Genomic DNA, 27,714 nt, shown 5'->3' on the forward strand with positions numbered 1-27,714 from the left:
AGTAGCGTGCACGTGTAGACACAGCTCTTGTGAGCTGGGTGCATTAAGCTGGTGTGAAAATTATTGCCCCAGGGCATGGTTCATCCCAGCTGCTCATTGACAGCCAACTCAGCTGCAGCCATGGGTCAGCACGATTAATTTCCATGTACAAACTGTGGATCTGCCAGTTCCTGCATCGTTCTGGGGAACCCACCAAGCTGCTCCTTACAGGCTGTGTCCCATGGGCTGGACAATGCAATAGGGACAGAGAATCAAAGTGCAGCCCCCAACTGATCCTAGGTATGAGGGGAAAGAAGCAGGGTCTATTCGCTGCACAGTTGGATATATTCCTTCTGGGTGCCTTGGGGCTAAGTGAGCAGCCCTGTCTGTGCCTTGACCCCACACATCAGTCTCCAAGACCCTTTGCCAGGGGAGAGACAGTGTGTGCTAAAGGAAGAGACACTACCACGTGGTAGGGTTCCCGGACTGTGATAGGATGGAGTTCACCAGCTACAGAGAGTGTTTGCAGACAGGTCTTTTCCTCTGGGGTGTCAAGAGCTGGCAGTAGATGGAGACATTTGAGTTCTTAAACAACTAATGGGGATGCACAGTTGAGCAGGGAAGATAAGACACCCTGGTGGTAGAAGTAGAGGGAATGTTTTCTTTGGTCATGAGGAGCGCAGGAAATCTGCTCCTGCTCTGAGCTAGGGATCTGCTCCTTTTGGGTCCGGGGCAGAGGAGGGAGAGTGCTGGTTCTCTTCCTTGCTGGGTGTGATTGGCGATGGGGATATCCTTGTTGGAATGTGGGGACAGCAAACCGGTGTTGTCTTGTATTCAAAAAGGGAAGAGTGGAAGGCAGCTCCTCTCAGCGTATGTGGGCTGCAGAGGGCTCCCTCTTTGGGCATGCCCTGGGCTGGTGAGGGAGACCCTGGGGAGCAACCTCTCTGGGTGTGACCAGGGCAGGGGCATGGACAGCGGGGTGCACCCTTTCTGTGTATGGGCAGGGTGGGGAGCAGTGCCTGCTCTCTCTTTTTTTCCATCCATGTGCGCAATCAATTTTGTGTGAACCAAGGCCTGGGTGAATGTGCCCCACCAGTAGACAGACATGCTGCAGGCTGTGGCCACTCTGCTAATCAGCTGCTAATCTTCTGGCTGGCGGCTCAAGAGTTCTGCTTCCAGGGAACACTGCTGTGCAGTGGCAGGCATTGGGCAGGGGGGGAACACCCTCTGTGGGCATGAGCAACGGAAGCAAGGCAGAAGGAAAGAAAGCTCTGTGTTTGGGGCCGAAGATGCCCCCTTCTCTACTTAGATTTTCCTTTGTTGCACATGGGGGTGAGGTGGGCAGTATGTGCCTGATGGAGTGAGAAGGGAGAATGCAGCAGGGGATGAAGCTTACATAGCAAGCAGCAACCCCATCTCCAATCAGCATTCCCTACCCAAGGGAGTTGTGAGCTGCAAAGCTCAAGCAGCTCCATGCATCTCTCCCACGTGGTGAGTAGATCATGGGGCAGCTGATGCCAGGGATGAATTGGGCTCTCAACAAAGTTCCCTCTAATTTTTTAAAATCCCCATGCAGAATAAATTTTATGTGCACCCAGGCATGTGTGGTGTGCACCACCAGTAGAACACAGGCTGACGGCTGTGGGCTCTGCTGATCTTTTTGGTGGCACTTGAATCTCTCCTGCATGGCCACCCAAGTGCTCAGCTTACAGGGAACCCTGGCTTTCACCATTGGTTACCTCTGTGTGTTATGGAGTGAGCAAGGTACAGAGAAGATTGCTGAGGGGAATCAGACCCACCAAGCCCCTCCCAGAGTCAGCTCAGCAGAAGGGGCTGCTGTGAAGCTCAGGAGACAGGCATGAGGAGTTTGTTGTGGGCTGAGTGCTTTGGGGCCTCTCAGAATTGCTTGGCACTGATATTTCATGAATAAGAAACCCCAGTGGTATTTGTCACTGAAGCTGTTTTATTAATGCTGGGCTGAAGGAGGAGGATGCAGAACAGCGCGGAAGGAGAGAGAAGCGTATTTACAAATGAGTAGTCAAAGCAACTGCAGGCAGCGGGAGATGGCATGTCGCCAGGGCACCAATGAAAACTGCACTGTGATTGACTCAGGAACGATTGTGAAGCCTGGACAAAACCGAGTGTCTGTGTATCATGCACAGAATGTATTGCTGTATAGTCTGAGGGCCTGGGCTTACAGGGGCTTGCTTCAGGGGGGTGGCAATAAGGAGCGCGTATTTAATATAGATACGTCTTCTGTGGTGAAGAGAGGTCTTAGGCAGCAGGAATTTGCTCAAAAGCTCTGAAATGTTCTTCTTTCTGGTATTTGCTCTGTGAGACAGATGTTTCTGACCCACAGCAGGCAGCACTCCCAGCAGAGGTACAGCGGTCTGGGAGCTGGGCTGTGGTACAGGCATGGCACTGCCGTGGATGGTTAGGGCCCAGGTTGAAACTGACGTAAATGAGAGATTGTGTAAACGAAGGTGATTTCTCCTGGGCCAGAGAAGGGGCAGAGAGTGCTCACTCGAGGTTTCTAAAGCTGAGTCTACACCGGCACGTTACAGTACGGTAACTTTCTGGCACAGGGGCATGGACACGACATGTCTGGACTACAACAGCAGGGGGTGCTGTGGGCAGCGTTCTCTGTAAGGTGAGCACACACATACACACGCCCATTTGAACCAGGCTGCAGCTCTCAGAACTGGGAACCACTCCCCTTATGGAGCAGGTTTACATAGAGAGCTCTCTCCCAGCGCTCGTGTGGAGGCCACAGTCAGTTGAAAGTGCTGCCGCAGCTGCACTTTAGACTTCTAAGTGTAGACAAAACCTGAGATCCAGAAGGACTGAGTGAGAACTGGTGCTCTCTCCTGTTAGGAGATATCATGGGAGATGCCAACGTGCTTAACAAGGGCACAGATGCTGAGCTGTATAGGAACCACTGTGTTTTGTTTCCCTGGGATCATAGGACCCCAAGTGCTGGAAGCAGGTAAGCACAAAGATCAGTACATGTGCTTGGGAAGTCAGAGGTTCAGTGTGCAGTGGCTGCATGAGCTCTCCTAGATGCAAAGTCCAGCCCCCCTAGCTCAAGGTGACCAGGTAACCTGGATTCCAGGGATTTATGCAGAAGTAAATGTTCCTCTGGCCCAGCAGGTACTGCGTTGCCTTGGCTTTGGGAAGGAGAAATGGTTCTTGGTGAAACCTTCTGGACTGAGAAGATGCATTGTCCGTAGAGGGGCTCTTCCTTTTCCTCTCTGCCCAGGCTGCTAACCAGTCCAGAGTGGACACATCTGGCCAGCCCATGCTTGCTCTCCATCTTGACTTGAGCTCTGTGGACATGGGGAAGTCAGTGGATGTGATATACCTTGACTTCAGCAAGGCTTTTGATACGGTCTCCCACAACATTCTTGTCCATAAGTTAAGGAAATATGGATTGGATCCTTGGACTATAAGATGGATAGAAAGCTGGCTTGGTGGTCGGGCCCAACGGGTAGTGGTCAGTGGCTCAATATCTGGATGGCGATCTGTTTCAAGCGGAGTGCCGCAAGGCTCGGTTCTGGGGCCGGTGTTATTCAACATCTTTATTAATGACCTGGATGAGGGACTGGATTGCACCCTCAGCAAGTTTGCGGATGACACAAAACTAGGGGGAGAGGTAGATACGTTGGAGGATAGAGAAATAATCCAGAGTGACCTGGATAAATTGGAGGACTGGGCCAAAAGAAATCTGATGCAGTTCAATAAGGAGAAGTGTAGAGTCCTGCACCTGGGGCTCAAGAATCCCAAACATTGTTACAGGCTGGGGACCGACTGACTCAGCAGCAGTACAATGGAAAGGGACCTAGGGGTTATGGTGGATGAAAGGCTGGATATGGGTAAACAGGTTGAGTAAACAGTAAACCCTTGTAGCCAAGAAGGCTAACGGCATACTAGGGTGCATTAGGGTGAGCATTTCGAGCAGATCTAGAGGAGTAGTTATTCCTCTTTATTCAGCACTGGTGAGGCCACATCTGGAATATTGTGTCCAGTTTTGGGCCCCCCAGTATAAAAAGGATGTGGATTTGCTGGAGCAGGTTCAGCAAAGGGCAACAAAAATGATTAAGGGTCTGGAGCACAAGACCTATGAGGATAGGCTGAGGGATTTGGGCTTGTTTAGTTTAAAGAAGAGAAGACTTAGAGGTGATTTAATAGCAGCCTTCAACTTCCTGGAGGGGAGCTCTAAAGAGGAGGGTGAGAAACTGTTCTCAGTGGTGTCAGATGGCAGAACAAGGAGTAATGGTCAGAAGTTGAAGAGAGAGAGGTGTAGGTTAGCTATTAGGAAAAACTTCTTCACCAGGTGGGTGGTGAAGCACTGGAATGCGTTGCCTAGAGACAAGGTGGATTCTCCATCCCTTCAGGTTTTTAAGTCCCGACTGGATAAGGTTGTGGCTGGGATGACTTAGTGGGGGTTGATCCTGCTTGAAGCAGGGGGCTGGACTAGATGACCTCCTGAGGTCCCTTCCAGCCCTGTGATTCTGTGATTAGCATCTCTCACTGAGTGACACTGACCTTCAAGGCCACGTTTTAACAATGGGACATGTCAGGGTCTGTTATCTGTATTTATTTCCAGTTTAAATCCAAGCGTTTGGCTCAGGCTGACAGGGTGAAATGAGTTCTGGGCAAAGCATCAGTTCTCCAGAAAGCAGCCCTAGGCCAGGAGCGGGAGAAGGGAGCTTAAGATCTAATCCTCATGCAGACAGGAGATGTCTTGTTGAATTGCCTATAAAGCCAACCAGTTGGATTGGTCTTTTTGTTAATGCCCCGTGGTGCATGATCACTGACATTTAACGTTCACACCGTTCCTGGGCCTAAGAGCATCATTGGTGAGGTCAGTAAAATTTTTATTAAGAGTTTGAGTGGTACAGCATGTCAGAGCCTCTCGCCTCCCCCGAGTGCTTAGCATTTCAGTGCTGGCTTTTACCTGCTTTGGTGAGAGAGAGAGAGACAGAGAGTATACAAGTCTTGGGCCCTAGAAGAAAAGGGGTTGGTAGTGTTAGACCAGGGCTTTACCATTTCAAAGTATGTACTGTGCCATAGCTCCTTGATACAAGGTTAGTATGGGACTCCCAGGTCAGCACCAAGATGCATGGATGTGTGGGATTGTGGAGAACAATGTTCCCTCTAATCCTTTTTTTCCCATCCATGTGCAGAATAATTGATTATGTGCACCAGGGCATGTGCAAATGTGCACAACCACAGCTGTGAGTGCTCTGCTAATCAACTGGGTGGCATTTGAATCTCTCTTGAGCAGCCTCCCAAACACACAGCTTCCAGGGAGTGCTGTTGGCAGCTGGAGCAGGACACAGGGCTGAGCCAGATGAGGCACGTGGTGATAAAGGCTAAAGGTGCATTGACAGAACTGTGGAAAAGTCTGGACTTACAATCACAGCATGCTGCGGGCAGTGTTCACTGGTCAACTGAGCACTTGGGCAGCCACCCAGGGGAGAGTCAGATATAGTCCAGCTGATTAGCAGAGCACCCACAGCCGGAGGCCTGTGTTTCCATGAGTGGTGCACCTCCGCACATGCCTCAGTGCACGTAACAAAATGTATTCTGCCCGTGGATGGGAAAAATAGAGGGAACACTGCAGTGGGTCAGAAATGAGGCACATTTGCAGAACCATTGGCAGAACCATGGGCTTGGATAATGGTGCATACTTAGTCAGGGAAAAATGGTGTGTTGGCAAAGGTTGTGCAGAGCCCAGATTTGGAACGGTAGGAGGTGCTGTGGAGCAGGTTAAGGGAAATTGGAAAGCTGTGCTGAGATCCTAGGACTGGAATAGCCCGGGCGGGAGGGCGGGGAGGTGGGCTGCTGCAGGTCCAACTGAAGGGCTTTGGCAGAGCTGGGGGGGTGGGGGGATGTCTGAGAATTGGAATAACAGAGTCAGTGCAGTGGCAGAGCTCTAGGCATAGAAAACGAACCACTCCCCGCAACACTGTCTGACCCCGTGAATGGTTTAATTAAATATTGCAGCTCTGAAATCCACCCTGGCATTAAGAGAGAGAAGCTGTGAGTGTGTGCGCGTTCAAGGAGCCTGGGCCATGCCTGTAAACCACTGAGTCTGGCTCCAGAGAGCTGAGCAGCCCCTCTCAGATAGGGCAATGCAAAGTTTGTGCTCCCAGCTCCGCCTGAGCTCGCCATCCGTCTTTTCCTCTGGGTGACATTTCCTCCTGGCGTAGCCACGTTCTGCCAGTGTAACAAACGTTCATGAAGAATCAATCTGTCCAGAGCCAAACAACCTCTCTGTCTGGAGAAGATGCTGTCATCCCACTCCTCTCGGTGGTGACATTTAAAGGCTTCCTTCCATCTCGCTCCCTCCCACCCCTGCTTCCGAGGAGGTTAATATTTTAATACATGTAATGGCTCATTCAGGCTCATCAGCGGCTGCCCGTGTTTTGTCAGCGTTGATCCATTACACCAGGCATAATTTCAGAGAGCGAGGTTCCCCTCCCCTCTCCCCTAATCGCTGTCAGCAGAAATCACCAGCCGAACAAGAAGCACAAAAGCCTCTTTCATTTGGTGTGTTGAGGTTTAATTAAAAGAGAGAATTGATCCCCCTCCCCAATTTCCAGCTTGTGCACTGTCCTCATTGCTCCAGGGCAGGCACGTCCTGATAGGAGGGCCCCGTCAGCTTTGCACCCCTGTTCTGCTTTGACATTGAGGTTCCCAGGATGTACACTGGCTGGGGATCTGCCCCTGGAATCCTAGCTGCAGCTGTGCTCTGATAACACTACTGCTGTGACCTCTCATCCCCTTTTTCATGCTACTCCCTGACACACACTGGAGAGGAGTTGTAAACGGTAGTGAGGATGGAGCAGAAATTCTAGAAGAACATAAGAACGGCCATGGTGGGTCCATCACGACCTGTATCCTGTCTTCCAGCTGCAGCCAGTGCCAGGTGCCCCAGCAGAAATGAACAGAACAGGCAGTCATTGACTAACCCATTCCCTGTCTCCCATTCCCAGCTTCTGTCAAACAGAGGCTAGGGATACCATCTCTGCCCATCCTCAGTAATAGCCACTGATGGACCTAACTCCATGAATTTTTGAAGCTCTTTTTTAAGCCTGCTATGTCTGCGTTTAAGATGTTACACTGCAGACACCCAGGGCTTGTTTACACTTAAGATGCTAGAACCATACAGCATCACTGAAGATGTGATGGGGGAGGGCTTCTCTCTGTAAAGGAGATAATCCACCAACCCATGAGATGATAGCTAGAACCTCCTGTCAGCCAAGCTGTGTCCTCACCAGGGATTAAGTTGGTTTGACTGTGTCTCTCAGAGGTGTAGAGTTTTCAGACCCCAGTGTGATGTATTTAAACCAATCTGATTTCCCCATATAGGAGTGGGAGAGGTTCTGCCCCAGAGACAGTAGCTATGTCAACAGAAGGATTCTTTCATCAACCCAGCACTGTCTTCACTGGGGATGAGGTCAGCATAGCTATGTTCCATAGCGAAGTGACTTTTCCTAACATGGAGGGATGTAGCCATGTGGATTCAGTACCCAGCATAGACCAGCCCTAATGAGAAAGGACCCCAGAGATGTATGAAGCACGGGCAGGAAATAACAGAGGGAGTGACCCTGTGACCTTGGACAAATCACTTCACCTTCCCGTGCCTCAGTGTCCCATCTGTAAAATAGTGTGATCTCAGCTGCTTCCCCCAGGTGTTATGGGGATGTGCTAATGCTTGGAGAGTGCTTTGAAGGCATAAAACACTGTATACATGCTTAGTGCTCTCAAAAAAGATCACAGCTCACTTTGACAGGAATCCAAGGGAGGAGCACCTCCACCTCTGAATTCTTTGCTAGGTCAGATTTTCAAACGTACCTTAGTGACCATTGAAAGCCAGTGGGGCTTGAGCATCTAAGTGACACAGGTCGGGGTTTCCAAAGATGTTTCAGCGCCTAAAGATGCAGACAACCACCTGGTGAGGTTTCGAAAGACATATTAGGCATCCAGGCACTTATCTGAATATTTAGAGGTATAAATACCTTTGAAAATCTGGCCCTTGGGCATGTTTGAGATCGCACCCCAAGGGCATAGTAGCTTTCCACACAGTGTCAGCTCTCCTGTCTACACCCTAAAATGGATTACTGGAGACCACAAGCAACCCAACCAGTCGCTGTGGCTTTGGAAGCAGTAGGCCAACATGGTGGGTGGGAATTATGTCCCTTGAGTGGAATTCGTTCCTGTGCAGAACTAGTGCAATAAAAAAATGACAGAGCCTATTTCATGTCAAATGTTCCAATCCGTTATCTCCCTTTGCCGTTGGCCACCCTCAGGCAAACTGTCTCAAGCTTGCTTGGCCGTGAGCTCTAACTGTGCCTTTTCTCTCCAAGGGAAGAAGCAATGTTGTCCACCTACTTCGAAACGATCAATGATCTGCTCTCTTCCTTTGGGCCAGTCCGAGACTGCTCACGCAACAATGGCGGCTGCACTCGCAACTTCAAGTGCGTGTCGGACCGCAAAGTGGACTCCACAGGCTGCGTGGTACGTATGCCACTGGCTGCCTCGCATGCTAGAGAGATGGCATGTTGGCAGGGTCCTGGGTGGGAGCACCCTGTACTTTGTCCATGTATGTGAGTAAGGGAATCTCTGTGGCCTTTTGGGGCAGTGGGTCTCTATGTTTGTCTGTCTCTCCTTTTCTCTCCTATTTCTCCTCTCTCTTCCCTGTCCTACCTTTTCTTTCTCTCTTGCCTCGCTTTGTGGAACTGGATTGCTCTGGCTTTAGCTGGAGAGATGCCAGGGGAGATCTTGTGACATGTCAACACGTCAGGCAGAATGGTCCGAGCTGCGAGGAAGAACGGGCTGTTGGGGAAAAAGCCCCACCCCAGCACTGCTGGCTGCACCAAATGTCACATGAGAATTCTGTCTCAGTAGCTGAAAGCGACTAAAAAAGTAATGAGCAACCCATTCTCCAGCCCAGTGGAGCCCTCAGAGGTACTGCAGAGGACACAGGAGTTTAAAGGAGCACTGAGCAATGCAGGCAATTGTCACTGACTTGCCAAAATGTTGGGGATTGGAAATGGACTTTGCCATGTCCTCTGTCACCCACATGCTTCACAGCTTCCTGCAACCTCCTCCCATGTCCACTGTGCCCCTCCCAAAGCCCTGCCACCTGTTTGGCCCCCCGAGCATAGCCGCTGTTCAGCGTTGTCTTCCTGGGGGGGAGGAACTGATGAGAGGGAGGTGTTTCTTTACTTCACTCCTGTTTATTTACCAAGAACGCCCACAAAGTCCTGTTTTTCAAAACACAGTAGGAGCAATCCACAGAGGCTTTCATTGCTCAGAAATCCGAGTCTGCCTCTCCAGCAAGTTCTGTGCGGAAAATAGCTCAGCCTCTCCCTCTCCCGCCAGGGGCCATGCAACCCATTGCATCTCTCACAGACACACAGGCAGGCACAGATTGCCAAACAATCCCCAAGTCTGTGGATTTGCTACCAGTGCCTTGGAAATCCCGCAGACCACAACACTTAACTTGGCCCAGGGTTTGCCATGCAGCCCAGTGCCTTGGGCGGTGGCTTCTTATTCTTTCTAGTTCTTGTTACGTGAAGAGGCATAATTGCTCTTTCCATTAAGCCTGAAAGAAGGGTGCTTAGCTCACCTCTTGACTTTATCCAGGCCTGTGATTGATGGTAGCCATTAACCAGCACCTTCCAGCACCACAATCCTCTCCAAGGGATTTTGTTGCTGTAGGTTGATTTTTGCATGAACTAAGTAACCCTGCTGCAAGGCTGGGGAGATTTCCTTGTGCAATAGAGTCACTTGGCAACCTTGGTGAATCAGTCTCCTTCTGTCTGTAAAAGGAGCCTGCAAACAACAAGCAGATTACAGTGGTGCTCCCAGGGGATCATTACATGGTCCAGGTGCTCCCAGGTGATCACTGCATGCTTTACATAAACATACACTTGCTGACCGTGACATTCACTGTCCCTTGCACAAAGGGCCAATCTGGAACTCATCATGCACACCAGATTGCCAGTGAGATTGTCACTGTCACACACACTCACTGTGACCATAGCATATATACACACACGCTTTCCCTGACACACAACTGCACACACACTCTCACTGGTTTTCCTGCACATTCATCTTCCTTGGAATCTCTCTCTCTCTCTCTCTCTCTCTCTCTCTCTCTCTCTCACACACACACACACACACACACACACACACACACACACACACACACACACACACACACACACACACACACACACACACACACACAGAGCTATAGATTCTTCTACCAACTGCCCCACGCCACACTCTCCAAACTGACCCTGTTCCCAGCAGGAGTGCTCGCTTGCCCCTTCTCAGCTCTGTGGAAGGAGGAGTGACGTGTCTCTTTCTTTATTAAAGATGTTTATACACGGGAGCTGGGAAAGGTCAGCCTTGAATGGTGCTGTCGCTGGGTGGCTCTTACATTACTCCCCCATCCCCGAATGCTTGTTAAGCACATTTAGCACAGCGCTCTAACAGCTCTGGTGCATTACAGGCAGCACCTTGCTATTTGGGTCATTACACAGCTTGTTTCCTTTCCTCTCTTCTGCTTCTTTTTTTTTAAATCCCTTTCTCTCTAGCCTTTCCCTCCCCCAGGAAGGTAATGTGCCTTCCAGATACAGTCAGGAACAGTTGTGGTGCTGATTGCCGTGTGCCACAGAGAAGCACCACCAAGACGCCACCTTTTAAAAGTTAAGAAGTATTAAGATAGAAATTGTCAATAAATTACAGGCCTGGCTCTCTCTGTATGAGACTATGGAGTGGTGGAAATTGAAATCCATGTTGCTCGGGGAAAATAGGGCTTATCTCCTTTCTCCCACCCTCCTTCTAATGAGTAAATTTAGGCTGGAACAGGGCAGAAGAGGGAAGGAGGATCAGTGTGAGAAATCACTTGGGGTACAGTCGGAGTCCCTACCAGCTTTGGAGGAGAGAGAGAGAGCAGCCTCCATGTGGGCATTGATTGCTGCCAGGTGGGTGTGCAGAGCTGGAAGGGGCAGACACTTGCTGGTTTTAGCCTGCCCTTCACACACACTCCAGTCTACGTCCTTTGTTTTTGCTTCTTGCGTGGAGCCTTGGTGTGGGAAGACATGGGTAAGCCTGGGCCCCGAGCATCGAAAGGATCTGTGCCACTTCCAGACAAAAAGTGGAGTTTTTTCTGCTCCCCTCATCAGAGTGTCTGAGGGGTAGCCATGCTAGTCTGTATCCGCAAAAAACAACAAGAAGTCCTGTGGCACCTTATAGACTAACAAATATTTTGAAGCATAAGTTTTTGTGATCAAAATAAGGAAAAGCTTTTGCTATTGTGGAAAGTGCTAGAGACACAAAGCTTTGCTCTCACCCTCTCTTTCCTCCGTTTTCCTTTTCTGGCTCTCCTCTCCCTTGTCATCCTTTTGCTTCTCTTCCCCTCTCCCTTCCTCTTGAAGAAATAGAAAACCAATCCACCCTTCTGTGTTGCAAGGGGAGGAGGGACTTTATGCGATGGCTTGGGGTTGCGTCGATCCTGATCCGTCCAGACAACTGAGCAAGAGAGGTGCCAGGAGTTCTGGGGGAAGCTCTGAAGTTCTAGATCTGGACTGTTTCATACTTCTCCATTCATGAAGCCCAGCTGGAGCCCTGTGGAAGCACTGCTGAGCTGTTCACATGGAGATGGAAAGGCTGGTCTTGGCCCTGATGTGATTTCAGTCAAACTGTTAGATTCCCCCTTTGGGAGACATTCCAGGGTTGATTCTCAGACTGTCATTCCCTCAACCTTTTAGGAAATTGTTTCTTCTTCACTGTTTAAATAGCAATGGGAGATTGTCTTGGGATTCTGGAGGAAAAGCAAACTGGCTTAATGGGCAGGCAAATTGGTATTGGCTGATGAATGGACTGGAAGGCTAAGCTCTGTAGTCAGAAATGCTAAGGGCCTGCATGTGAGTGATGGACGGCTGGTTGGTGGTTGGCATTGTGATTAGTGATAGCACATCCCTGGGGTTGAAATGTGCCTCCCTGGAAGATTCTGGTGGAAGCAGAGCCACAAGTTTTCTTTCTGGAGGGGGGACTTTGGCTGAAGACCCCTTGCCAAGAGCTTGGACTAGGAGAGATTTCAGGACTGACATGCAGAGTTGGAGATCAGCTGACACAGGCCATAGCATTTCAGCTTCATGGTAAGAGGAGGTGGGTGGGCATCCTGCTGCAGAACCCACGGAGACGCCTCTATAATCCCCTCTGTGTGAGACTGTATAAAAGGGAAGTGATGTATCAAAACCACAGAAACAGTCTTTTCTTGGTGTTCCAACGCCTGTGCAGCTGAGAGCACAAATTCGATTGAGACAGTGAAGGTCTGTGCCTTGGACATGTAGGGAAGGGCCCAGAAGGATTCCCAATCACAACTTCCTATTGCTTGTGGAAGAGAAGGGGTTGGGCTTATGGTTAAGCCATTGAGCTGGGTTGCAGGAGAGGTGGGTTCAGATCCTGCTTCTGCCGCAGATGCTGTGTGGAACCTGGGGAAAGGCTGACTGTAAAATGACAGTGCTTCCTTTATTTGTCTTGTCTATTTAGATCAGGGTGAGCAAAATCCAGCCTGCAACCAGCAGGAACCTCAGTCAGTTGCCCTGCCTGCCCCACCCTGCATCCTGCTCAAAGTAGGCAAATGCAGGTGCCGTGTGCTTCTTCGAGTCCTGTGATCCGGGCAGGGAGGAGAGGTTCGCAGGCTGCCCCCACTCCCAGCACAACCTTATATCTACCATTGCTCCTGACCAGCACAGGAGGGTTCTCTAGGGACTTCAGCTGCACAAAAGGTGTCTGCTGGGGCTTGGAGCTTCAGCAGGGACAGAGTGGAAGTAAGGAGCCCTGGCAAGTGCATTGGGCAGAAGACCCTAGCCCCACAAACCTGGTGCAGGAGAGAAGTCGTGGCTGTCCCTGGTTTAGTGTGTAAGCCTTCAGAGATAAGTGAGAGAGCTGGGGATGGACAGCTGGGTCATGGAGTCCTCTGAGGATGATGAAAAGAGGTTGTGGCTCTGTGATTTGAGGTCCATGAATCTGTTCTCCCTGTGACAGGGAGGGTTGGGCTCTCAGGACTGCAAAATTAGGCCCTGATATTTCATTAATTTGTAGCTGTCATAAAGGTTACTGTGTATCAGAGCCAACTACAGAGGTAAATGGCTTAACCCTAATGCTCCCAAGCTGAGGTCTATGGAGCACTGGTTGGTAGGACTGGAGAATTAACTGGTCACATCATAGGGACTCCTACTCTGTGCTTCCACCTGTCATGATCCCTCAAAGACATCTGCAGATGGTGGTTAGTACTCCCATAAGGTGATGCTCCTCAACTTGCAAATTTCCCTGGTGCCCCATGGATGCCACATGGCTGTGAATGGACTTGGAGTTACCTGGCATTACAGTGAGCAAGGGGGGGGAATGTTCTGAACCCGATCTCTACATAAAATGTGGGTTGTGCTATGCAATGCTGGCTTAGCCAATTCTGGACAGAAGGGGAAGGAAAATCGGGCCTGGTCTACTAGTAGGCATAGAGGCTCTGCTCAGCCTGTCTTGAGCCAACTTCTATTTCCATAACAAAATGGTGCCATGTTTCTGAGGTGCAGAAAGGCAGCACTGCAAAAGGGCTTCATTTCAGAATGCAGCTGTCACTTAGGGATAGAAGTTGTCCAGCACAGGGTCGGATCAGTGGCCTTTCATTTCAGCTCTCCTTCCAGCACTCATTGAAGATGCGGGTTCAGTGGGAGGGCATGAGGCATGTGGGCGCGAGTAGAGCCAAATGGGAAATGGAGCTTTCATTCCTTTGGGAATTTGTGGCACTTCATAATTTACCAGGTCAGAACTGAATGTTGAACTTTCAAATTTTCACCCTCAAAAGGAAATTGTGAAATACTTCTTTTTCCTGAAACAAGGTGGAAGCCATTGATTTTTGGCTTTATCCTTTCACATTCTGTATTATAACTCAAAAGTCGAAATGATGAAGTGGAAACAAAACTTTGTGATTAATTGCCTTTGGAGATTTCAATGAAATTGATGCATTTCAGAGAAACTTTTCAGTTTTGTCAAATCACAGTTTTCCAGTGCTGTTCCACCAGAAAACATTCTGCCAGTTCTTCTTCCTCCCACAAAAGCTAAAGATGGCATTTCAGACAAAGATATTTGGGCTTGTAATTATAATTAAAGAAACCCTGATTGTCAGTTCCTGGAGAATTTCCGGCATTGCGAAATTTTCTTTCATCCTAAATCAGTACAGAATTTCAAAACTTAACAAAACAAAAATTCTGAAATATTTTGTTTCAGAAACATCAACATCACCTTCCTGAAGCATTTTAGTTTGGTGAGGTCAAAACATTTCATTCTGATGGTATCCTTTGAATTTTCATTTGGTATAATCATATTGCAACATACAAGTGGAAAAAAAAACATGAAAGCAAAATGTTTCAATAATTTCCTGTACCACTTCATAAAAATGTTGGGTTTTTTTTTCACAAAAAAAGTTTTCATTCCTTTGAATCAGCATTTACTGACAGAAAATAGTTCTGTCCAAAATTTTTCCACCACTTCTGCTTATTATGCACCCAGCCAACTGTGCAGAGATACACCTGAGGGTAGTGAAGGATTCCTTCCCCACCCTTTTCATGTTTAGCTAGTATCCTGAAATGTGTGATTCATTTGATTATGTTATGGTAGCACTCTGGAACCCCACTGTGCAAGGGGCTGTGTGAACACAGACCAAAACATTCCCCCTGCCTCAAACAATTTACAATCCTTGAATCCTCTTTTTGTCCTTTTTTGCTAAGAGTGTTAGTAATGATGCGAAAAGCATCCAACCAGGAGCTAAATGCAAGCCTAGATGTACAGTAGCTAAAGCAAGATCTACCAGATGTTGATGGAAGCCTTTCAGAATAGTAATGAAAAGAATGGAAAGAAGCAACTGCTAATGTGAGGTTGCACACAAGGAGCAATTTGAAGCAGAGTGGGTGACCATTTCCCAGGGTGTTTGAATTAGGGGCTGTCATCCCAGGCGCCAATAGCAAATGAAGACTGAGCAGAGGCTGGCACATCGCAGTGCAGCAGAGGGTATTCTTGGCTCAGACCCTGATTCACATAGAAGTGTAATGAAGGTGTGGAGCTGATGCTCTGCTCCTTGTCCCTTTAACTGCTATGAAATACGGTTGTGAGGCATGGACCCCACTGCCCGTTCAGGAAAGGGCTTGTTACACTGAAGAATAAGGATATGTAAATAGCGGGTAAACGCTGAGATCGTGGCATCCTGGGAAGTTCTCAGCTTGCTGTGAACAGAGGGCACCCTGCGGTATCAGTCCAACCGTCCCCACTTTCTGGGCTCTGCCTTTACTGATAACTTCACTCAAACAGCAAATCAGACATTTTCTGCTTTTATCTCAGCTCTCCCCAGGGTTCTCCTTGTCAGGGTCACTTTGTCCCAGATCCTCTTTCCTTGTGCTCCTGAAGGAGGCCGCAATCCCTCACACAGTCTGACTGCAGCTCTTTGGAACTGCCAGCTCTACGATTCAGCAGAAATTACTGTGCATCTCTGTGGAAGGCTCAAACACCTGCTCTGAGGCTGAGTAAGCAAGGAATGCTATATGCCAGGCAGATTCTTAGAGCCTGACAACCTCTCTTCTGTCTGCTGTGAACAAACACAATCTAGTGGGCCACAGCTGTTGTTCTGACATCTAGCTGGACTGTTTTCTGGGCCACAGAAGGAAACCTGAGCAGGATTTTACATTGACCTAATTTCTATCATTCAAGGAACTCTTGTGTTTTACACACGAGTTATTAAGCCTCACAGCATGATTGAAACAGGTACCTCTTTTATCTCCACTTTGAAGATAGGGAAACGGAGTCATGGGGGTTGGCGGGGGTTAGGGTAGTGATTTGCCCAAGATCATTCAACATAGGTCTATTTCCTAAAGGTGCTGACAGTTTCCACTGCATTTGATTTTTGAAAACCCCACTGATAGCTTCAACGTGTGCATCCGTTAGCTGCCCTAACAATAGTCTTCCAATGTTGGGAGCCCAATCCCACAGCTTTCACTCATAGGCCATTGAGTAAAAGTAGGTGGGAGGCAGGGTTAGTCCAATGGATCTCTGAGTGTCTGAGTCTTTAGGCTCATGCCCTAAGTCATTGACAGAGCCGGCCATGGTACCTACAAATCTGGGCTTGTAGTCACCTGCCCCAACTTTACCCTGCACATTTCCAAATGCATATATCAAACTCTATAGGTTGTCTACAGAACTAAATGCAAGCTATGAAGGAATATGTTGTTCCATTTAATTTGCAAATCCATTACTGATTTTCCTGTGTTTGTTGTCCATTGGGAGTATTCTGGGAAAGGCAAGATAGCACAACCTATGATTAGAAGCTTGAGAGACAGATAGATTAGATCATCTGAAGCTAAAATAATGATTGATCCTCTTGAAAAGGAAGTGGGGAGGGGTAAGGAAAACAGTGGTTGTTATTTCAGAAAACATTTGCAACATTTTTTCCCTCTGGGAAGAAGTGCTACCTACTTTCCTGGAAGGTCCTGGGTATTAGTGGAAAAGCTGCAAATGAAGCTGTGACAGCCAGTGGAAGCAGTAAGGAGCTCTGCGGACATGGTTGCTCAGGAGAGAGGGAGAGAAACAATGATCTTGGCTGAGTGAGGAGGAAGAGCAGGGACTGGGTCAAGAGAAAATGAGATTTTCGCCCCTTACAGAAGTGGCACACTCCCTTTCTAATGGTCTTGGGTGTTATCTTCCTTTCCTACCAACAGGAGTGCTGGAGACGGATGAGCTCTGAATGGCTGGGGAATGGAGGGAAGAAAGGCTGGAGTTCAGTCACAGGTAGCCATTGGCTCTGGAAAGAGGGAGCTTTGGGGAGGAAGGCTTTTGCACAGTCACGTGTGTATGGCTGAGAAGACACAATGTCCAGGGAGGAGGTTGGAGGTGACCTCACTTGTGAGTCATGTCAGGGCAGAACTGGGACACAAGTGGGCCCTTTGCTAATAGAGGATTCTGACCAAGCAGACAGGCATCCAAAACTCACTTGCATGAAAGATGACACGCCCCAGGAATCCCACTGACATGGACCTGAGAAGGACGGTGTAGTGTTGCTAGCCTAGTACTTGGAAGACCTGGGTTCATGTCCCTGCTCTGTTATGAATTTTGGGTAAGTCACTGGCCCTCTCTGTGCCTCGGTTCCTCATGTGTACAATGGGAATGATAGCACTGCCCTGCCTCCCAAAGAGTTTGTGAGGGATAAATGCATTACAGAGTGCTAGGCACTCGGATGCTGTGATAATTGGAGGCACACAAGTACCTACGACAGACAGGCAGGTTTGCCCATTACCTTGCCTCTATGCTGGCCAGGAGCACCTCCGAACCAGTGTTCTTAGAGGCAGGCGAGGCAGTTTTCAAGAAAACTGTTTTGCCTACTGACAAGCTTGGGACAAGGAGGTTGGGAACTCAGCCAAAGGTTACAGGTCTGTGACAGGAGTTTGCCGGTCAGGCTCTTCAGCAAGCAGGAGGTCAGACTAGATAGTTAGGATGGTCTCTTCTGGTCTTAGTGTCTGGGAGGACATTGGTGGGTTGGGTGGGTGGATCTGCTCACCAAGAGGAGAAGCTGGAAGAGAGCTTCTCAGATGGGAAGGGTGGCTCCAAGTGGCCATGGGTGGGTCTCACGGGGGCAGGATGCGGGGCATCATCATGGTGAGGGATGTGCTTCTCCAACGGCACAAGCCCACGTGGCAGTGCAGGCTTTCTGGCACAGGGAGGCCTGCCTTTGTGGTAGCTGGAGATTGAACGTTTGCTGCTGGCTGGGGAAACTGAGCTTGTTTGGTGGCCACTTGGCTGAGTCTTTCTGGGCAGATGGAAGATGCATTTCAATGCTAAGGGGACATTAAATATAAATCAAGGTCTGATTAATTCTGGCGGTTCTTAGCTTGGACACTGTCCCTTTGCTCTCACAGATACGTGAATTATAGTCTGGCAATGTAAAATGGGCTTTAACCTGGCCTCTAATTTTGTGGCTGCAATCGATTGCAGCCACAAATGATGGCATATGGATCTCCTGCTGCCTGATCTGCAGGCATCATCAGCCAGCGAGATGCCTGAATGCTGTGATTTGCAGGCCCTGAGAACCGTGCCTGCATTTCACTGCAGATGCTAACTTAGAGGCTGTTCAGCATTTGGCCCTAAGATGCCTTGAAATCATGATGCAAGTGCTATGGAGAACACTGTATGAAAATCAATATCAGAGAAGTGTGCAGATAGGAGCACTTATGAGACAGAGTTCCATGAGTACCAGGGAAGGACTTTGTAGAGCGAAAATTCAGCCTCTTAGCTGCCATTTCCAGCCAAGTGTCTGTGGCCAGGACAGTGCTGTGAACAGAAGTCACTGGTGCTGTCTGTGTACTGCAGTGCCCGTCCTAAGGGGTGCAGGTTGTCTGGTGACTTTGGGCATGTAAGTGATGGCTGGGAAAGGCAATTAGACACTAGTTTTCATGGGTTATTTCCAGTTATGGGCATCCCACTCTATGTGCCTTTGAAGGCCCTGATTTTTCAGGAAGTGCTGAGCAAACCTGGGTGAAAGGTTTACTGCACATTTCTTTTTCACCCCTCTCCCCAACACGCACGCGCACTTTTTTTGAGCTGTAGTGTGGTGGTCCTGAAACTTTTCACTAAATTTAGCAAATGCGTCCCTGGAGCTGCCGGTGGAGCTCTGCACCCCAGCCAGCTCCCAACCCTGGGGCTGCTGGAGTTCCCTGCCACTTGGCTGGAGATCCCAGCTGGGGCTGCCGAGGTGTGGGTGCAGCATACTGGCCCATAGCATCACAAAAGAGCCCTGTTTCCAGTTAAAAAATAGTTGGGAAAGAGTCAGATGGTATGTTTTGATTTTAAAACTGATCGCTTTTAAACACACACGAGGGTGAAAAATACCTGTATTATGTGTCTTCCGGTTTTATGGTTTTTATTTATTTTTTTAAAAAAAAGAATTGTGTCACTTAAAATCTAATCGAAACTGAAAATTGGTTTGGCCCCTGGAATCAGAAGCTTCATTATTTGCTAACTCCAGTTCTGAGCACTCATTTATTGGTGGCTTACGTTGGGCTTCCAAAACCTGAGGCACCTAAAACGATGAGTCACTTCTGAGAACCTTGGTGTTGGGTTACTTCAGTGACTTTGCTGCTGCCACATACATCAGCAGCCTGGGCAACTGACCACCTGACTACAAGCAGATCAGGCTTTCCTGAGCCAACAAGATCACCATTTTGTAGAAGAGGCTAGTTTCGTTTCCATGACTCATTTGGCCTGGGCAGAAACTGTCAACAGTAGGACTAAGCAGAGGTAGCTCTGGTGATCAATTTATTGCATGTAGACATGCAGCCTCTGAGAACTGGACTGAGACCAGCAATTCACTCATGTTAGGAGTTAGGAAGGAGTTTTTTCTTCTCTGATGCATGGCTGGCCAGATGCAGTGAAGTGTTGGTTTTGGCTTTTTTCACTTCCTCTGAAGCATCAGGGCTTGGCCATAGCTGTCTATAGGGTACTTGATTGGATGGACCAGTGTGTCTTCTGAAGGTCTAGAGAATCCTCTTTTCTAGGTTCCTGGTTGGTGGGTTTTGCTCACAGGCTCAGGAAGTCATATTGACTGCCAGATTTGGGGCCGGGAAGAAATTTTCTCCCTGGTCACCTTGTCTGGATTTGCTTTTTTGTTTTGTGTTTGTTTTTATTTTTTGTTCCATCCTGTGCAGCATGGGGTGTGGTTCGTCGTCTGAGCTCATCAGAGTCCATATCACTTAATCTGTTCCCTGCCATTGTCAGGGCCTCGGGCACTGAGGCACCCAGGTATCTCCCATCCTCTACTGGTGGCACACAGCTTATTGTCTTGAGGACAGAAATGCTCTAGTCTCCAGCCTTGGGTTACTGTGGAGTATTTGGGGTTAATATATGGTATTTCACTGGAAATGAATGAGCTCCTCAGGCCTTAAACTCAATGGAGCTCTGAAGACACTGGAAAATCATTGGAAGTCATTCTCAGCCTGAGCTACACTGAAACTAGTGTTCTAGTCTAGTCCATTCGGTCTCTTGCTCAGTGCTGTCTGGAACACTGGCTTTGTGTGGCTAATAATACAAGTGTCCTGGACATGTGTATAAATATACATAACCACATAAACCTAAATCATTGAAAGTGCATCGGCTCAAACTTTCCTTGCATTTGCGTTTAACCTTCACAAGGGCCTCTTCCAGCAATGCTCATAAGCCTCTGCTTATCTTTAATCAACAACATCAGTGCTTAGACTTATGTGGCTGAAAACTTTTGCTGGTTCAGGACAGAATACTCATCGCCTTGCAGGAGTGAGCCAACTCTGTGGCTACCTCAGTGCAGCAAAGGTGACCCCAGGTCAGAAAACAACGTAAGCATGTGGCTAAGTCCCTTCCTATTCAGGACAGTGCTTTAAACGTAGAACCAGAGGTATGGAAGGGACCTTGAGAGGTTATCTCGGGCCGTCTCCGGTGCTCATGGCAGGACTATATATTATCTAGTCCATTCCTGACAGGCTTTTGTCTAAATATGTTTAAATCCTATCAATGTCAGTTACCCAGAATAAGAGTTAGTTGGGCACATGCTTAGGTGACTTGATGGATCAGAGAGCACGCTGCGTTATTCTGCCGTGCACTCCCAGTGCGGTACGTGGCTTGGAAGTCTGAAGAGCAATGTAAATTCACCCCCCTGCCCTGTTGAGCTGTTTTGAAAAGAAAGGGGACCCCAGCTCAGCTCCACACTGCTCCAAGCTGTACCCCGACAATGGCCACAGGGTACTGAAGATTTGCTGGTGAGAGCTGGGCCGCCTTCTCTTAAACATCTCCAACAGAAAGGCAGCTCCTATTTAGAAAAGGCAGCAGAATCAATAAAATAGGGCAATTTACTCTCTACGGCACCACTTATTTAAAACTCCATAATACAAAGGGAAAGTGCGCTGCCAACCCTGCACAGCTGGAAAGTTAGTCCTGTCATCACTGGGGTTCATGTCAATAATGAGGCCTTCCTGACATTTCCAGTGACCCCATCACCCATCTTCTTTCTGATGAGCGTTGCCAGTGCAGAAGACAAATGTGTCTTTGCTTATTGAAATATATAGGGCCCGGTCTGTAGCCTCGTTTCCCTGGGGAAATGGTCCTGGCGAAATGGTAGCTGTCAATTGCTGGTTTTTTTTTAAAAAAAAATCTCACCTTCAAAGTGACACATCTCTTTGGCTTTGGATTTGATTATGAAGCTGTGTCTAGACCAGGAGCGGGCAATAATTTTTGTTGGGGGGATCACGCCAAGATTTTGGCAAGTGGTCAAAGGGATGCAGGGTCAGAAAGGGAGTTTGGGTAAAGGAGAGTGTGTGTGACTTGGGACAGGGGATTGGGGTGCAGGGTCTGGGAAGGGGTAAGAGTGCAGGAGGGGTTGAGGTGCCCAGGTTCCCCAGCCTGCCAGCAGCCCCAGACTGCTCAAATCCACTGGCTGTTCCATGCAGCTCTCTGAGCTGCAGATGAGGCTTTGCGCATTGTCCTTGCCTCCCACCAAAATCTCTCACCTCCTGTTGGTTGGAACCCAGCCTGCAAAGCCCTCCCACGGCACAGAGAGCCACAGGGAGTGAGCCAGGCGCTTTGACTGGTGCTGCACCATGCCTCAGAAGTGGGCCAGGGGCTGGATTAAAAGGCTGAGTGCACCAGATTTTGTCCGTCCCTGGTCTAGACAGAGTCTGTCTTCTCAGAGAGCTAGCTGACCAGCAGATTGAGCTGGGGCCCAGAAAGTGTCCAGTCACCTTGCTATTACCCAGGTGAATGGACCTAGGGCATTGTTCTAGCCTTCAGTTAATCAGTGGTTGGGGGCTAATCTGCATAAGATGTTTATCGTTGGTGTCACCTTAGCTACCAGGAATGTCAGCAAGATTGGACAGTGTGGTCTAGGAGTTAGAACAGAGGCTGGGAAGGCAGGGTTCCTGAATTCTATCCCCAGCTTTTCCATGTTGTCAATGTTGTGACCTTGGGCAAAGTCATGTAAAAGCAGCAATTCCATGCTGAAATGTAACTAAGTAAAAATAGCTCCTTCTTATTCAGCATCTCTGCTCCCGGTGCACATGCAGAGTCCTTTGTGCTGACTGGAGTGACAGAAATAGAGGTGCTTCTCCTCCTACTAGACCTGCAGTGCTAATGCATTCGAGAATGAGGGGGCTGATCTGTTTCATTGTGCGTCCTCCGCAGAGTTTACCAAATTGCAATGAGGACCATTTTAGTAAACCTCGTGATGGCAGTGGGGTTGCATGGGAGTAGCAGTGTGTCTAATTTAGCTAGCAGCATCTTTATTACTGGTTATGTTTACCCAGAAAGCAGGACTCTGACCTGACACTTGGAGCCCAAGAGGAGTTTTTAAGGCTGGAGATTCAGGGTGGGAGGGCATAAAACGCATTTGTTTGTTCTATAAAATTAGCAGACTTGAGAGACAGTAACCGGGAGACCCATTAGATGTATGTTAGCAGTCACTTTTCAGAGCATAACTTCACCTTTTAACTCCTCAATGCCTTAGTTTCCTTCTCTGTAGAAGGAGTCTAACAGTTGAACTTCCTCCTGAGTTGAGTCTTAATTAATGTACCTGTTGTTAAAATGCTCTTAGAGCATTGTTCATCCAAAGAGCTAGAAGTTCCAAGTATTCCTCTGATTGCTAGTGATTTCAGGTGCTGGGCCTATCTCTGCCCCTGGCCTGTCTGGTGACATTCGACGAGTCATTTTGCCACTCGGTACCTCAGTTTCCCTGTATGGAAAGGTGATGGTGATGGTTCTGACCTCCTTTGGATGGTGCTTTTGAGATCTTTGGAAGAAAAGCATTATAGAACCAAGGCAGCACTAGTCCTTACAAGGGTGATTTTGTTAAACTGCTAGTGGATTGTAGAAGCCAGTTGTTTATATGGGAAAAAATAGATCAGCTGCTGATTTGTTGCAGGTTTGTAGCAGAATTAGTTTGCTGGCAGGATACAGAATGCTGTCCCCTGCCTGCCCCGACCCTTCAGAGTGGTTACAGCAAGTGTATTGGTGAGGGTTGTGTCACCAGCAATTGCCCAGACAGAATTATTGGCTGAGTTGGCATTGATTTTCTAATCATTTTTAGATGTCACCCCCCCACACCCTCCTGTCCTTTGTCGCCACAGAGGCAGATCACAAATTGAACTGAAGCTGAATTGATGCGGGATTGATTAAAACTCACAGTAATTATTGGGTCTGTGCTGCCCAAGCCAGACAGATGAATGTTAGCAATAATGGATATGGTTCTATATCAAAGCTCAGAAAATGCACACCAAGGACTGTGCTCATAAGCCCACCTGAGCACAGAGATCAGTCCTCCACAGCAGCTTTCCAACCTGTGGATGCCTAATGTGTGGCCTGCAGCTGTTCTCCCCATAGGAGTGCTGGGTAAGGGAAGTTGGGAGACAAGGGGAGGTTTGATCAGCTGCAGGCTTCTACTGATGACAGGCAGGCAATGAAATTCTATTCCTGTATTAAGGAAGACACAAAGGCCCAATCCTAAGAGGTGCTGAGTGTCCCTTTCACTGCAGAGAAACAGGCACCTGCTTTCCTTGGAAATCAAGGGTGCTTGGCATTGTTCACTGTAAGTGGGGTGCTTGTGCAGCTACCCAGGCGAGATTTTTGTGCTGTACAACTGATTAGCAGAGTGCCCGCAGCCACCCAGAGCCAGCAGCATGGTGGTGCACATCTGCACATCTTTTGGTGCACATAACAAAATTTATTCTGCTTGTGGATGAAAAAAATAGAGGCAATGCTGCTGGTTGGTGCCTTTCAGGATCCAGGTGATGTAATAGCTATGTGCATATGAGATCATTTAGTGTAAGACCAGAAGGGACCACATGCACAACAGACACAACATCGGTTTATTGCAGGTCACCAACCACCTTGTAGCCACCCGCACACCTGGCATGACAGCTAGAGCTAGACCAAAGCATGACAGCCCTCAGGGGACTCAACTATTGTGTGCCACAAGCATAGAACAGGAGGTGAGTAGATACCGCTAGTTTTAAAACAAGGACAACAACAAAGAGCCGCGAACATGCAGCCCTCTGGCTCGTGGAATGTTGTTGCACTGCAAGTCCACCCTCTCCCTGAAGAGAACATACCCACACGTCCCCTGGATCAATTGCCAGCCCAGCCTTTGTAATCTTGCTGCATGGAGATCAAGAAACCAAGCATCTCGAGTGCTGCCTCTCTGGAGAGCAGTCAGAGCTGAAATTACAGGAGAGTCAAAAACAACAAGAAGTCCTGTGGCATCTTATAGACTAACAGACATTTTGGAGCATAAAATTTGGTGGATAAAGACCCACTTCTTCAGATGCATAAGTGGGGGGGGTTCAGGGGAGGGTTTAAAGAGGGAGTCTCACTCAAGGGGAGGGCCTGAGTTGACAAGGTCTGTTCAGTCAGGGAGGATGTGGCCCATTATCAGTAGCTAATGTGGAGGTGTGAACATCGAGAGCAGAGCGGAGAAACTGCTTTTGTAATGGGCCAGCCACTCCCAGTCTCTGTTCTTTGCTTGGTTGATGGTGTCAAATTTGCAAATGAATTGCAAGTCTGAAGTTTCTCATTGGAGTTTATTTTTGAATTTTTGTTGTTGTTGTTGTAGGACGGCTGCTTTTAAATCTGTTACTGAGTGTCCAGGGAGATTGAAGTGTCCTCCTACAGGCTTTTGTATGGTATCGTTCCTGATGTCTGGTTTATGTCCATTTATTCTTTTACGTAGAGACTGTCCAGTTTGGCCACTTGGGCCACATCTTCCGTGACTGGACAGACCGAGTCAACTCTGGCCCTCCCCTTGAGTGAGACTCCCTCTTTCAACCGTCTCCTGAACCCTCCTCCCCCGCTTGGCTCACGCATCTGACGAAGCGGGTCTTTGCCCACGGAAGCCTACGCTCCACAATATTTGTCAGTCTGTAAGATGCCTCAGGACTTCTTGTTGTTCTCGAAGATACAGACTAACTCGGCTACCCCTCTGAGCATTGAGTCAGGGTCTCCCCAAGGCGTGCAGAAACTCTCCTTCTCTCCTTGCCTGCCCTGGCTTTGCTAGACTCAAAGGACTAGCACTTCAGTGGCTATAAATTGCTGCATCTCCTTTGAAGTCAGTGGATTTATGTCTGCTGAGGGTTTGACCCTAATGCTCCTTGAACAGACTGGAGCCCAGAGCCAGATGCATTTGTGGCTCTTTGACCCTCTCTAGTGGATTGGTTTATGGATCTTCTGCCCTCCAAGATGGAGGAATTGGTCTGTTACCTTCAGCAGCAGAGTCTCCTGTGGTTAGATCCAGAGGAGCCAGGTCCAGTCCTGTGAACAAACCATCATAACACAAGTCTAGTTCCTTGCAGCACCCAGTCAGGGTGTAGAACTCGGTGCCCTGCAGGGCTGACGTTGCTCTCAGATGTCCTGCTGGGCACAGAGGCTCTTGGACTTCACAAAGTGACTCCGAAACGCTTCCAGTGAAAGCTGCGGTGTATGCTAAAGGGTTAGGTTGGCCCAGTGTTCCTGGTGGTCTGCGCAGTCGTGCAGCTGCTTAGGAGAAATTCAAATGCTGCCAGCTGATCAGCAGAGCTCCCACAGCAAGGCTGTGTTCCTGCCGATGGTGTACATCCACACACCTTGGTGCATGTAACAAAATTTATTCTGCATATGGCTGGAAAGATTCTGCACAAGGCTGAAAAGTTGAGTGCTCAGGGGTGTGAAAAACCCACACCCCTCAGCAACATAGTGTAGAAAGCACTCGGTTGGTGGAAGAATTCTCAGCATAGCTACCGCCCTTTCAAGACGTGGCTTACCTGTGCCTCTGGAAGAACCCTTCCCACTGCTGTGGGGAGAGTCAGCACAGCAGCATTTCTGTTGTAGACAAGCCCAAAGATCAAACATAGTTTGCCATGTAGCAAAAGGTTTAAAGTAAAGTACAAGCAAGTTTTCCATCCTGCTAGCCCCCGGCTTGTATTTATTGTTACCTCCGTGCCTTTCTGTCAAACAGCATGTTATTCGTTGCAAAGCTAACCAGCTGCCTTTGGTCATTGTCCCTCCCATCCTCTACACAAAGGAGGAAGTGTTATGGCTCTGACCCTTCTGGGGAACCCCACAGTATTTGTGTAGCGTTAAGGAGATCTTCTTACTCCTGGGGATCTGTCTGCTGCAGTGCAACAGCTGGCTTGTGAGTTGGTTCCCTGGAGAAGGGGATGGGGGTGTGGAGATGGGAAAGGGGGCTTTCTTTTGCAAATTTCAAGCTGGAGCAATCTGTGCTCTGTAATGAATGCACATGAGCATGCATAATTACAAATGGAAACAAATCATGCTTCCTGCTGATAAAGAATCAAGCCCGGGAAGTATTCCAGGGTGTGAACCTCAACCGGGAACATGGCTACGAACCACAGGGAATGCCTCCGGATGACTCCCCATCAGTCCAGAGCACCTTGATCTACCATAGTGCCAGGGGACTGTCATTCTTAAAGTTGTCCCCTGATGCCCCAGCAGGAGGAGCCAGAGGCAGCTGCTGAAAATCAGGCTGTCTCCACACTGCCTGGTGTAAGCAACTGTAGCTATGGCAGCATAACTGAGTACTTCAGATGCAACCCACGGAGACTGATGGGGCTTTTCACCCACTGTAGAAGCACCAGCTCCTCCAAGCACCATAGTTAGGTCAATGGAAGCATTCTTCCAGTCAGGGTAACTGTGTCCACACCATGGGCTAGGTTGGCGTAGTTACGGTGCGCTGGACTTTCGCCCCCAAGAACCGCCACTCATTTGTAAGGTTAGACCAGGCCAAAGCTGAGAGTCTATGCGTGTGACTCTACAGCAGGAGCTCCCCTGTCTGTCCTGGCAGTCAATGGAAGGCTCCTCATTCCCCTCGGCAGGCGCTATGGTGAAACGGTCCCTCCCCTTGGAATGAGAGACGTCTCAAGTTCAGCTAACACAAGGCACTCTCCACACTCACCAGCCGCTGGCGTGCCCAGCAAAGGTTGAGAGAAGCTGAGGAGCAAAGTCAGTGTAAGGATTGGAAGCAGGACAGCAAGAAGAAATTCAGGCCACTCGTGTACTCCTTGAACCTTTTCTCCTCCGGCTTCTGCCTGGTTGCATAGCCCCTGTTACTACTCCACACTGCCTAGAAAAATGGCTCGAATCTCTACAGACACAATTATTCTGAGCCTTATTTGTCCAGAGCATTTAGCAAGAAAATGCAAGAAGAGGGAGAGGCACCTCTTCCCCCCTTGGAGCCGTGAGGGGAATCTGAACTGCAAAAGCTCGCAGCAGACTTGTCTAGCAGCTCCAGGGTAGATGCAGCTTCGGTCTCCAGTATTGCCCATCCCAGCAGAAGTGGCAGGGCCTAAGGCACTGAGCTCTCAGCGTGAGCCAGACTCAGCACTGGGCCCCGGCATCAGCACCAACAGGCACTGTGGGCCCAGGGACAAGGTGTGAGGGGGGCCCAGCTCTCCACCCCCAGAAGGGGCAGGGCCGAGGGCAAAAGGGGCGGCATTTGGGCAGGCTCAGCCCTTCCCCCCAACTTACCTCTGAGCCAGCCACGGAGCAACACATACCACTCTGCAGTGTTTCAGAGGGGCCCAGCTCCAGCGCTCTTTAAAATGATGGGCTCAGGTGCAGTTTCCCCCTTTACTCTCCCCTCAGTGACCCTACCCTCACCCCCAC

General features: G+C 48.9%; 1 protein-coding gene across 2 annotated transcripts in view; it reads left to right on the forward strand.

Moving 5' to 3' along the window:
- Positions 1-27,714, forward strand: part of ASTN2 (astrotactin 2) — a 708,908-nt gene that overhangs the window by 402,143 nt on the left and 279,051 nt on the right. For both annotated transcript variants that reach the window (XM_075015031.1, XM_075015030.1), the window contains exon 11: positions 8,355-8,505. In XM_075015031.1, coding sequence (XP_074871132.1) covers positions 8,355-8,505 — 151 coding nt within the window. The remainder of the gene's footprint in view (positions 1-8,354; positions 8,506-27,714) is intronic.

The sequence above is a fragment of the Carettochelys insculpta genome, chromosome 21 (genome assembly GCF_033958435.1).
Source record: "Carettochelys insculpta isolate YL-2023 chromosome 21, ASM3395843v1, whole genome shotgun sequence".
NCBI classification, from domain to species: Eukaryota; Metazoa; Chordata; order Testudines; family Carettochelyidae; genus Carettochelys; species Carettochelys insculpta.